Raw genomic sequence first — 13,093 nt, 5'->3', positions numbered from 1 at the left:
GAATGAAAACAAAATCTAACTTGCATCAGGAAAAGAATTCTATTGACATGCATATGTAGAGTGAGAAGGTTTGGTTTTGATAGGGCTATCTTTACTTTTGAGAAAGCCTAAATCTGGACCATAACCTTTGTTATGGTGCTGTGTCATAATCTATACACTTACACAAAAATAGGAAAGCTTCAATTATATGTTTCCCCAAGAAATAAAAAGGCTTTCTTAAAACCACTCCTGACTAGCATTATGTGTGAAACCTTTTTCTTGAGTGACTCATATCCTGGCTACTACTGAGTTTGCTCTTCTCCCAGAGTCAGACAACTCTTCTGAACTTGTACTTGGTGAAAATATTCCTTCCCATAAAGTGTTACGTCTCTGACATTAAAAGTTCCCTTCCACATCAAGCTAAACCCAAAACTTTTGATTTTTCGACTCTAAGAATTTACTATAATGAACACAAATAAATGCATACTCCATGTCCCTAGTGCTACCCTCCTTTTTTTTTTCTGAAGATATTGTTAAACACAATGATAAGAGTCTAAAAATCAGACATAGACAATAGAACAATATAAGGTAATAGAAAGGCATACGGCATTTAAGACCTATTGAAGAGAGGATATGAAAGATATTTAGAAAGAGAACATCTATTCTTAATTTTTTAAAAAATGAAATTCATGCCATTGGGATGAGTAATAGAAAGTAGTTTTGAATAATTATACACATGCATACACATTTTAAAAATATCTTTTAAATATATCTATTGTCCTAACTATAATTATATATAATCAAATAATTTAATTATACATAATACAATACACAAATATATGCAACATTTCATAATATAGTAGGAGCACCTACCCCAGGAAGCATACACTCAGTTCCAATCTAAAGTGGACCTTCTCTCTACATCATAATGTGATCAGTGCTTCAAATAATCTTACCAGCAGCAACTCTTCATAAGTGTACACTCTAGCAAAGCATTTCTAGCAAAGCATGAATTCCCAGGATTGCTTGTAAACTGCTTACATCCACTGCTTCCTGGCTAAATTTATTTCACTTTTTTTTTTTTCAGCTTGGGCTTGTTAATTGTTATGTTTTACTATCCTACAGAAGTGCTTAATATCTTGGTTATATGTTTTGTGTTGGAAGTGACAGAAGAGGAATCTGTTTTATGTACATCCAGAAAACTCAAGGATTCTTCTGAATCTGCTACAGTCTATTGCCTATTAAGGCAAAAAATGCAGTGAACATTATGGAATTTCCCAAGGATTATGGCATCACAATCTTAGGGGAAGAACAACAACAATAACAACAAACCCAAAGGAAAAAACTCCAAAACATGTACAACATAAATAATTTTAAAACACTAAGATTCTATTTCTAACCAATTACCTTTTAGGTCCTTCAAATGAGCTGTACAAAACATGAGCCAATAAAGATTTAAATGCAAGCACTCAACTGAACTGGATTTTAATGGCAAAACTATGCATGTTATGCTTGGCAATAGAAGGATCTAGTTTGGGGATCTCTTTGGTTTGTTTAATGAAACTGCACAACTAGTGGTATCTCAGCATGCCTGGTGATAAGGGTTGGCTGTTATGTATCTTGACAATAAACCTGGAGTTTCTCCCGCTTTTGTCCACCCAGAGGCTTGAGGTTTTTAAGCTGACACCTGCTTCCCTGTTGGCAAGGAGGTAAAATAAAGTGAGGGTAAATAAAATAAAGTTTTGTATGAAAAACAATCTGCCACTCAGATCTGAAACAGGACAATCAAACAGGTCCTGTGTTCTCCCAGTGACAACAAAATGTAGAATGATTTGTAGTCAAAATTTTGTATTATCTTCTGTTTAAATATTTACAGTTCCAGTGTGTGATTTGAAATCTAACATTTGCTTGCTCATCACATGTGAATATCAGAGATAATTCACATAAATCAGGTGGGATTACAAGATCCTGGATAGTGTAATATAAAAGTCCTCACTACTTCAGATTCAATGAAGAAAGGAAAAAAAATTAAGAGACAAAAGATGCCAGCAGAGATAAGGATGAGTTTATTTTTTAACTGTGTCAGAGAAAAAAATCATCAACATGGCATAGGTCTGGTATTAAATTGAAAAAATAGAAGAGTCAATATAGATGCAGGAAAAGTAGGGCTAATCAGAGATTATTCTGCTTTATATTCAGAAAAAAACCCCCCAGATAATATGGCTGCCTCATTTCATTAAAAGCAATTATTTACAACTGCATCAAGAAAAAGTTGCAAAAAGGCAGCTTTTAAAGCTAGGAATACCAAAAATCGGTAGACTTGGACAATATAATCAAAGTATTAAAACCAGGTAGCTGAGGAACTCTTTTGGACTACAAGTATTGACTTTAGCCAACTCTTGGAGAACAAGGGCAGTTTTACAGCAAATAAAAGAAAATATCACACCAACACTTAAAAAAGGAAAATTATAATAATGTATATTGGCAATGAAATGCTGATCATTGCAGAAAAACAAAGGAGATATTATTTCCTTAATGTCTTAAAAGAGGGTTCAAAAGACAATAAATAGAGGGAGGGTAAAATAATTATCAATTCTATTTTGTTTTCTTAACGAAAAAGAAAATAAGGAGGCCTTTTCACAGAAAATATAATACAGTGAAAATCAGAATTCTCTAAGCTCTGTGGTCTTGGACAAGAAGGAAAGAAAAAGAGGAGAAAAAAGGCATCATTGTGTTGGCATAATTTAAGCCTACACAGGGTATAGGTGTAAAAAAAAAGGAAAAAGAATTATATGCTGGAAACATTCAACTGCACCAAACACTTCCACTACATTTGAGGTCCAAAGCCTAGGTAATCCATTTATCTTTTCCTTTCTAATATGAATGCCTTCTCCAATCACCTCCTCCTCCTCCTACCTCCTGCAAGTTATGGTAGATATATATGCATAAAATTTATATATACATATATAAATAATAATCATACACACACATACACACACACACACAGATATATATAAGCATAATTCTGCTATGCCCAGGATTTTTTTTTTTAAACTAGTATTGACCTATAATTGTCCTCATTGAATCATAAGTCTAGGGAGGAATGCAGGAGATGCCAGTAGACTTAGTTATCAACCTGGTGATTAACAGCTGAGAAAAACTTACTTACAACTGATCCATGCTGCTCCAGTCTCATGGAATTCCAGGATGAGAATGGGACACAATTTGAATTTGACATCTGACCTGATAATATTTTTCAGTTCGGCAACTATAGCAGAAACTTTGCTGGGCGAAACAATTACTAATATATTAATTCTTGTCTGGTAGTAGAATAAAGATTAACAGTTTTAATAACACCTTTTTTGGTTACACAGGATGACTTGTCCCAGAGATGAGTCAGAGCGGTATGGAAGGATGCTTCTGTTACAAGATTTTAGTTTTGCTGGCTTCTCAAGCACAAAGACAATGTTTTGAAGGCAACATTCTGGAATCCACAACCAAACAAAACTGCTCTCATCTCTGCCAGCTGTGCCCTTTTCATCTTTCCATAAAACTTCTTCCCAAGCATCTCAGCTTATCTGACAGAACCACAAAACTCATCCACATCTCTCTCCCTCTGATCCCTCTCTCTCTCTCTCTTTTGGCCATGACACTTATTCAACTGTTCAATTCCAGCAACAGGATCCATCTTCTTCCAGTCATCTCATGTGAAGGGGCCTCATGAGGCTCCATCTGCTTTCATAATCACCATGGTACTATCCTGCAGCTCCAGCTTGTTTCCTTATGGGACATGGGACATGATTTTTTCTCAGAATTTCCCAGGTAACACAAAGGCAACTTTCTGTCCCCTGCCCCAGTAAGCCCAACAAAACTGCAAAATAACTCTAACAAGGAAAAAAAAAAAAAAAAAAAAAAAGATCCTTTAATCTACACAGCCCCTGAATGCAATCTCACCAGAAATTTCAAGTGGGAAGTAGGGGAAATAAATATCAGCCTCATGAACAATTCTAGTGAGGAAAATTTAGGCTTGAATAGATTTTAAAAATTCGAAGTTGGGAAACTAGAACACTTTTAAGTACTTAAAGAGTACAGTTGCCTGTCTCAAACACTGTTAAGGCCACAGAAGGATTTTACCATCAGATTAGCACAGAAGGGAGCAACGGGATGGTGCTAACTCCAGGTCTGGTAGAGGGAAGATCTGGCTAGCACATCCTGGGTAACATATCTGGACAAAAATTCCCACTGTGGCAAACTGTGTAAAGAAGCAACTGCTCATAGGCATATCATCAGTCCAACAAAGACCACCCCAAGGTCTGGGAGAGATGGCATCTGTGGCTAGCAACGACTACCAAAGCCCCACCTAAATACTTCTCTGGATACCTGAAACTTGGACTGTAGAGAACATAAGATAAAGGTGGTACTATTGTGTAGGTGCTACCTCAGACCTAGGGGGAGGTTAACAAAGTCTAGGGAAAAGAATGTATCACTGACAATGGACACAAATGGGGAATCTATGAGTTACAAGGACAGCCAACTCAGCATCTGTGCTGAAATCAGCTCCAACTGGACAAAAGGTAATTCCGGCATGGGAAGGTTGTGAACACTGATCCCAGAAACCCACTGACTCCAGAGAAGAGAAAGACTGAGCATTCAGACTAACCAGCATTAGAGGTGAGGTAATGATTTAACCAACAGCATAAAAGAACTGCGTAGTCAACAAGCATTAATTTCTTTGTTTGCTAAAATGTAGAGATAATGAAAAGTTTTGAATGACCTTGGGACCCTCCCCCCCCCAAAAAAAAAGTCCAGAGTGAAGAAGGACTAACAGGATGCTGCTGGATCCATGGGTGGTGTAACTTTCTACTTGAACCCTCTCTTTCTGCCCCCTTTCTTCTATTTCTAATTCATTGTTAAATGAAATCTGTACCATTGACTTTGGCATATGGTCTTGTTTGCACCTTAATTTGGGCAGAGGCATCTCTCAATAATCAGATCTTAACAACATTATCATATTTAGTAGTGGCAAAATATCTTAATTACACATGATGTTATTAACCTTAATAGAAAACTGACCCAACAAACAGGTGTGTAATAAAATATAAACAATAAAAATAAAATTAAAAAATAAACAATAAAAAATAAACACCTTGCTGATAAAATACATATATTTTTAGTTGTAGGTCTTGTTAGAAAAATTGTACACAATAAACTATGAAATCTGTTGATATATTACAGGAAGCATAACATTTTCCCTTTCATATATAAGGGAAAAAATTATTTTCCCAGCATCTTTATGAGAGAATGAGCCTATAATCATTCAATTAAGTGCTGGAATTAGTAAAAGACTACCAAACAGGACTCCTACACCAATCAAGTCATGTAGGAGTCAGAAAAGGTGTTAGACACCTAATTCTCATGGATTTGGAAATCTTTTAGCTACATATTTACAAACTCTACCCTGAGCCTCTTCACTTTGTACAGTAAGAGTGATATGAGATACTAAACAATAAAATGATAGAAAGCCTGAAGGGGAATAACTTAGAACAGACAGCAGGAATTATTTTAATATGATATATAATTAGCTTGCCATGTATCATGAGCTGTTTGTTAAAAGTTCTTGACTAGTAAGCACTGCAGACTTCTGCACTGAAATTTATTAAAACTCGTGCATTTCAGTGGATGCAAAGTGTAAGACCAATGGCATGGGTAACAAGATTATGACTAACACCAGTAACAACCACATTACTATGCACGTCATTAGTCCCAAATTCACACATATGTATATGTCGTATGTTCAAAGACGGTTAAATGTCAGGAATCTCACAGTACCTCTAAAAATGAATGCGGAAACTTGTGGAAATGGCAGCATGTTGAATCCTGCCACAGAGAACTGTATGTGGCAATGACAGAAATGCTCCTCTCAGAAGAACTTTTCACAGCCCTGTGTTCTGTGCCAACCTTGTATTTGTTTATCTTCGCTACTGGAAGCAGTGAAAGCTTTGACTGCTCAAACTGCACATGGAATGTACGTGAATGTTCAGGAACAAACTCTGCCCAGAGAAGTGGGATCTTAATGCTGTGGCAACATGATCGATCTTTTAATTTGCTACAGCCTGAACGGAAACTGAGTCCAACCAAAAGGTCAGAACAGGCATTTTATATTCTGTGTTAAAGGAGGGGAGGAAAAAAATGTCTTTGAGGAGTAAAGTAAGTAGCTAATGAGACACAGCACTGACAGCTGGAATTTAATAAGTGTCCACTTCACAAGGAAAATTGCTCTTAGTAATTAAATACAGGTATCATACAAGGCTTCTGCTTAGAGCTAGACTTCAAAATCTTTCTGTCAAGTAGAACTGAAGAAGTTTTACATACCAGGTAATATAAGGGTGAGTTTGCCTGGGAGGCTAGTCCTAAATGAAGAGGGTTAATTGCATAAAATTCACAGTCCTGTCAGTGGTAAATAATTCCAAAGGGACTTGTTCAGATAGCAGCCTGGCATTACTGAAAAACAGACCGCAGCTAAAAAGTACTGTTATAAAGTCCACCAAAACCTGAGACACATAAAAAGTTTATTAGTCATTGCAGAAACAAAACACAAACAGTCTTTTTAGAGGGATCCAAAATTCTTTACGCTCCAGCTCTGTAAGGACCGTAAAATTCTACCTGAGAAAATTTGAAACAATCTTCAAATTAATAGCAGGATTTTATCGCCTCTCACAAGCTGTAGGTAAAACATTAACAGGGTAGGAGGAAGTACTCTTTGTACTAAGCATGATTCCAAACCCTGCTGACATAGCCCATTAGATGAACCAGGTTTCATCAAACTGAGATTATAATGGGTACTAGCACATAGAATAGTGTTTCATATAGGGGACTGCTAATACCCATAAATGAAGGTATAAGTTTCTAAATTATTGGGAGCATCTGAGACAGAAGAGTCTGACAGGTTTTCTGTAATTTGAGACATCACCATCAAAATATGACCACGTAATACATCCTTTAATAATGAAATTCATAACCCTGAAAACAAGTTTTGATCATCACTTAATCAGCAGTCCAACAGAATATTGCTGGTATCACAAAAACAAAGCAGTTTAAGTATCTAGATGGTTGAATGTTTTTACCAGCTACATCCAACAAATTTGCATATACTCAAGAATGAATAACAAAACCACAAGGCTCTAGACATTTCAGTGTAAAAGAACACTGACTCTGCAATACATGTTTTAACCTACCTCATAGTACACAGGCAGATTCTTAGCCTTTTTTCCCTTTTGACCCCCAAATTCTGTGATCTGCAAGTAAATAAAGCATTCTACTGTGAGAAGATTTTATGTTTAAAGTTAGTACTTCACTCATTATTCCCTTTTGCAAACACTACACTCACACCCCAAAACAGTGAGGAATCATCATATGGCAACCCTGTACCTTAGGGAGGGAGTTTTTTTGATCAGCATCTTGAAGAAAAGTCTGTAACAAAACTTCATTTACAGGGAGCAGAGCAGTTTATTCCATAAGCTTTTCTTTTTCCATTTTAAACTTCTATGAATTAGAGCAATGAAGTTGGTAAAAAGAGAATAACTCCAATGAGGAGTGGATGAGGGAGCTGGGGCTGTTTAGTCTAGAGAAATCCATTTCTCAGGGGAGACCTTATCACTCTCCATAACTCCCTGAAAGGAGGTTGTAGCAAGGTGGGGATCAGCCCCATCTCCCAGGCAACAAATGACAGGACGAGAGGAAATGGCTTCAAGCTGTGCCAGGAGAGGTTCACACTGGATATCAGGAAGAATTTTTTTTCACAGAAAGATTTGTCAAGCTTAAGAATGGGCTGCCCAGGGAGGTGGTAGAGTCACCATCCCTGGAAGTGTTCAAGAAATGACTGCATGTGGCACTTAGTGCTGTGGTTTAGTTGATAAAGGGGTGTTCAAAGGTTGGACTCAATGATCTTAAAGATCGTTTCCAATCTTAATGAATTAGTGAAATTTTTGAAACTTCCACAGAGTAGTTTACCACAGACCAAAGAAGGTAGGATCTAGAAGTGACATCTACAGTTTGGTTCATTACTAAGTTACTTTCTTGGAATACCTGTCTGTAAATGTCTTCACGTGTTACCACACTGAAGAGCTTTCGCAGTGGCACCCGCACAGCAAGAGCCAGGGCCTGGGTGTGGATTTCATCCTCAGTCTTGGTCCCAACAATGAAAGTGATGCTAGGCTTCCAGTCATCCTACATTCCAAAATAAAATACTTAAGTAAATATTTATGTAAAATAAATATTAAAACTCACACCAGCAAAAGTTCTTCTCTGCAGTTCCAAAGAGTAATCTTGCAGAGGCGGCTTTATGTCACTTTAAGACATTAAACATCACTGTATTAATCACACTGAAATTGCATGCAACCCGAAAAAGTCTATACTATTTTGTCCCAATTCTTTCTGCCATCAGGTGGCAGCATTATGCTATGGAAAACACACATGCTTACTAACAGCCTTAAACACTTTCGCAGGCAAATGATGCATTAGCATTTCACAGAGGTGTACTAACTTTTAAATGATATTTGCAGATTTGACAGTTCAGGTAGCAAACAAGAAATTAATTTTGGATATATGTATTATTGTGATTATTCGATGTAGAAAAAAAAAATAATTTTCAGCTCTCTCATCCTGTGAATTAGATAATGCCCAAATACTATTTTCTGTACATTGTAGCGTTATTTTTATGATGTTTTATGAAGGTATATTAGTGCACAGTATGACTCTTGCCTGGTTTCACTAAATATTCTGAATCAAGAAAAATTATTTACCAATGGCAAGTTGTACACTACAATATTGATAAGTTAAAAACACTAGCAGTTTTCAAACATTTGCAGTAGCATACACATAACTGTAATGTAAGAAATATTTTCAGCATTAAAAAATGCAGAACAAGAGAAGACTGGAACACTTTAGTTAGTGATGTACATCCACAAAAGCTTTAAAATTATATAATTGAAGCAACTTTTACTGGGTACTCTCTTTCATATTCCTACTGGAATCCCTTTCATAGTCACCATCTCCAGCACATCTACATCTCACTCTAGAGTATTTCTTATCAGCATTAGTGGTGGCTGAACTACGGACATTTGTAATGGTTGTGATGTACAGTAATCACCAAATTTACTTTTTTTCAATGCATATCTGCATGTGTAAACTGCAAGGTTACCAATGCAGCTGCATAAAGGTAAATATGGAAAGGGATTCAGTCAGATCAAGGCAGTCCCAGGACAGTCACATTAATCAGGACCAGGCTAAGCAGAGTCACAGTCCAGTGTGCATCATAGCAAGAAAAGATTTTAAGAGATTTAAGAGAGGGAGGTAACTTCAGGATATTGAATATTTTCATGTATTTATGTTATGTAAAAAGTCCTTGTGGAATAGGAACAAAACCTGAGCTGAGTTATGGTAAAGTGAGGAAAAGGACCATTCTAAGAAAAAGACTCAGATGGTAAGAGAAGCATCTTCTTCCAATTTTACAGTACCCTTCTTCATTTGTTCCTTTTCTTAGCTAGTAAAGAGCCTACCTAAAAGTCTGCAATTTGAGTAACTGATGGCTTGGGATGGAAGAAAGCCTCAGTTGACTTACGTTTCGAAACAGTGCATGCCTGCATGGTGGGAAAGAGTTTGTCAAACACTTAAGGTAACAAAGGATAACATCACATGAGTATGCCCCGTTTTTCTAACCACAGAATATTCAGAAAAACAAAAAAGAGGTAAGATCACCTGGCTCATTAAGTGAAACTGCAAGTAGCTACAGATCAGGTAACTAATCCAAAAGGGTGCCTACAGCTCCACAAATCATGAACTTCCTTGATGGTTTATTGCAGCACAAAATAAACCTCAAGTTTTTAAAATTATGAAGTGTTAGAGAGATCAAGCATATCATTGATGCTTGATTGATACTCTAGGAGTGTGCAAACATGGTGGAATTTATGAGTGTCCTGCTGCACTAGGGTAGCAGACACCACTTATTGGAGAAGTGGCAGCACTAGTGAGGACCGCACCAAGTACACTGAATTTCATTCTGCTCTTTTAAGTCTTTCTGCCTAAAGCTGCAAGATAGCTACTGGTGCACAGCACCATGAAAGGGCTCTAGGTATTCCAATATTGTCAACATGCACAGGAGTTGTAGCGAATCTGGATTAAATCTATCACTGTATACCTGCCAAGAGTTGGACAGTAAAATTTCAGCATTCTTTGAACAGAAGTTTTTAGATGCCCATGCTTGTGTGGAAATGCATAATTTTCTAGGCTCTCAGAACTGCTCTGACATGGCAGTATCCTGGTGTTCCCAATGCTGACCAGCAGACGTGGAATCTTTAGAATAACCATCTACCTGTGGCATGAGCTAACAGAGCAACTGTTGTCACTTCACTGCCCAATTCAGTGAGGACCATCAAGTGAAGGAAACAAGGTCCAGTAAGTCTCACAGAGAGATGCTGACAGCTCAAGAGCAGCAAGAATCAGGAATGTCAGGTTCTACTCAGGATCCTGTGGTAAGCATGGTTCAGCAGAAAAACAGAGCTTACTCCCACAATTTCCCGCAGTTCTTCAGATATATAAAAAAATATCAATCAGAGAGTTCTAAAACCCTGACTTATGGCTTCTTTAGTTCCTCCTTAAAACATGCTGAAAGCTTGCTGCCCACAAATTAAACCTGCTTAGTACTGATTAATATCACTGCAACAACAATGTCCATGGAACCTGTCTTCCTTATCATCCTCTCTCTCCTCGGTTTTTCCACCCCTTGGTCACAACTGTTCCTAGTTAATTTCTCCTTCCTTTTCCACTCTTTGTTCCTCATCTGAGTTACACCACTTGTCATAGTGTTTTGCCCACCTGTGACTTGCTCCCCAGCTCCTGTCCTATGTCTCCTTGTTCAGCTAGTCTCCAGTTTCATTATCTGATCCCACTTCAGGCTTTCTCCATCCTCAGATTCCTTCTCCAAATTCTTATTCTCTAGCCCATATAATATTTCCCAGGTATTTTCAGACTTGTGGTCAAGCAATGACCTTCTCCACAAAAATAATATAAGCCTTTCTACGAGAAGAGAATTTTCCTTGTTCCCACTGTGGTGCCCACCTTCTCAGCAGCCTGTGACAAAGCATCAAAGCAAAACATCAGGGTAGGTCCTGCTTGTGCAAAATGAGTATTAAAAAAAAAAAAAATAGGACTTGCACAAAGAAAATTATCCAAATCCAGATTTTTGTTATCCAAGAATGAATTACCATCAGTGGGACACAACTTCTCCCTACCGAAAATACTCTGCTTCAAAGAAATAAGGTGATAAAGCTGCTCCATGGAACAGCTATGAGGATATTTATACCACAGGCAAACCATTGGCTAACACATTAAAATAAAAGACATGGAATGAGCCTCTGCAACATAACTGAACTGGTAGCGAAAATTATAACCTTACTTAATTCTACAGAAGTATTTGCGGCTCAGTACAAGGTCTTTTGCACAAAAATTTAATCATTATTAGAGACAGCCTATACCTCCCTAGTACTAAATGAAGACAAGAAACTGATTTTCTAAAAAAAGTGCAATACCTGGGAATAGGACCTGGAAGTAGCTAGGAAATATCCAAAGTAGCTACACACATCTTCACAGCAAATAATGATCTAGTCTTCTCAGAGTCATTAATAGCATGTCATCTATTTCTAGACTGGCTGGTTTTGAAGCCCTTAAAGATAATTTTTCAGAAAAGCTGCACACTGAGAACATGAACTGAAGTCAATAGTCAGTGTGCAGCATAAATACACAGTTTAAGGTGTTTAATTGATTAGACTATTTTCTGAGGTTAAAAATCTAATATTTTTGCAATACTGGCTTTATAGTATCGATCCTGTAACAGTATCCTTAATGTTCAAGGCACTGAAAGGACAGAGAAGAAACAGACCCTGCTTCTACAGCTCACCACCTAAAATCACAACATAAAAATGTGAAAGAAAAGTAGTAAAATGTATATGGTTACTTTAAAAATATTTTCTCCCTCAATATACAACTGCTCCTCTACTTAGTTTGATTCTTTCAAATGTTATTGTAGTATCAAGGCTTGAGAAAGGATCTGAAAGAGGACAGATTAGTGACCCTAAGGCTACCTCAAATGACGTTCCCAGCTTAATGAACAGGATAGAAAAAACCATAAAAATAACTACTGGAAAACCATGGAAACAGTCTAGGGAGCTTGCCATTGAGAATTTAACATGAGCACTACAAACTGCACAAATAAAACCAAAATGCAGGGAAGAACAGATATCCCACAGAATCAACAATGCTGGTTCAAATGTGAATTTAAAAAAATTGAAGCTGGAAATGTGGCATTGGCAACTGGATACCGTTTGAGCAACCTGAAACAAACTCCAGTTAAGGGCCAGCCAGACGGCTCTCACTGGAAAACATCCAGTGACCACCATTGTTACAATTGACACTGTCCTGGTTTTAAAACTCCTGGCCATGTCAAGAGTTGAAATGCACCAAAGTCTCTCAGGGTTAGAAATAACAATCTGTGTGCAAAACTTCTATGTTCCTTAGTTGGAGAGGGTCCAAATCTGCAAGATCAGCCAAATTCTGGAAGCTCCATGAAAGCAGCAAATGATTGTCCAAAATCCTTGCTTTCACAAAACAGAGAAGGTGCCTCATCTTCTCAGGAATTTGCTCTCAAGGCTGCATTGTGTTCCTCTGTAATGTGATTTTTTTCCAATGTTAAAAACCAGCACACATAGCCTGCATATCTTCATCACAGCAGTATTAGAATAGCCATAGCTATGTTAAGAAAATATCTCACTTTAATTCACATTGAAGAAAAAAGCAGATGTAGCACACATTTTTTTTCTTCGTTTTTATACATATCTTGTTTTCTCTGCTTCATTTCCTAGACACAAAAGGGCAGCTGTTCTAGGGAAGACAGTTGAACAAGTCAGGTATATTGTTTATTTTTTCAGTACCAGTTTCTAGATCTATTTGGCCAAGAAAAGCAGAAGCAGCCATCTTAACCTCCTCTCCTTTCCAGACAATCTGGGTATCTGTCATTTTCTTTTTGTGGTACTTAATGTTGTGGGGTTTACTGTTTTTTGTT

General features: G+C 37.2%; 1 protein-coding gene across 1 annotated transcript in view; it reads right to left on the bottom strand.

The window, feature by feature from the left end:
• Positions 1–13,093, bottom strand: part of SPAG17 (sperm associated antigen 17) — a 90,448-nt gene that overhangs the window by 73,678 nt on the left and 3,677 nt on the right. Inside the window, exons 2-3 of the mRNA XM_066175525.1 lie at positions 8,065–8,205; positions 7,215–7,274 (exon numbers count right to left, since the gene is read on the bottom strand). Coding sequence (XP_066031622.1) covers positions 7,215–7,274; positions 8,065–8,205 — 201 coding nt within the window. The remainder of the gene's footprint in view (positions 1–7,214; positions 7,275–8,064; positions 8,206–13,093) is intronic.

The sequence above is a fragment of the Chamaea fasciata genome, unplaced genomic scaffold (assembly GCF_029207755.1).
Source record: "Chamaea fasciata isolate MVZ Bird 193981 ecotype frontalis unplaced genomic scaffold, bChaFas1.0.hap1 SCAF_2, whole genome shotgun sequence".
In the NCBI taxonomy this organism is placed as follows: Eukaryota; Metazoa; Chordata; class Aves; order Passeriformes; family Sylviidae; genus Chamaea; species Chamaea fasciata.
Note: the sequence above shows the minus strand (reverse complement) of the source record. Positions and strands in the feature narration are given on the sequence as shown.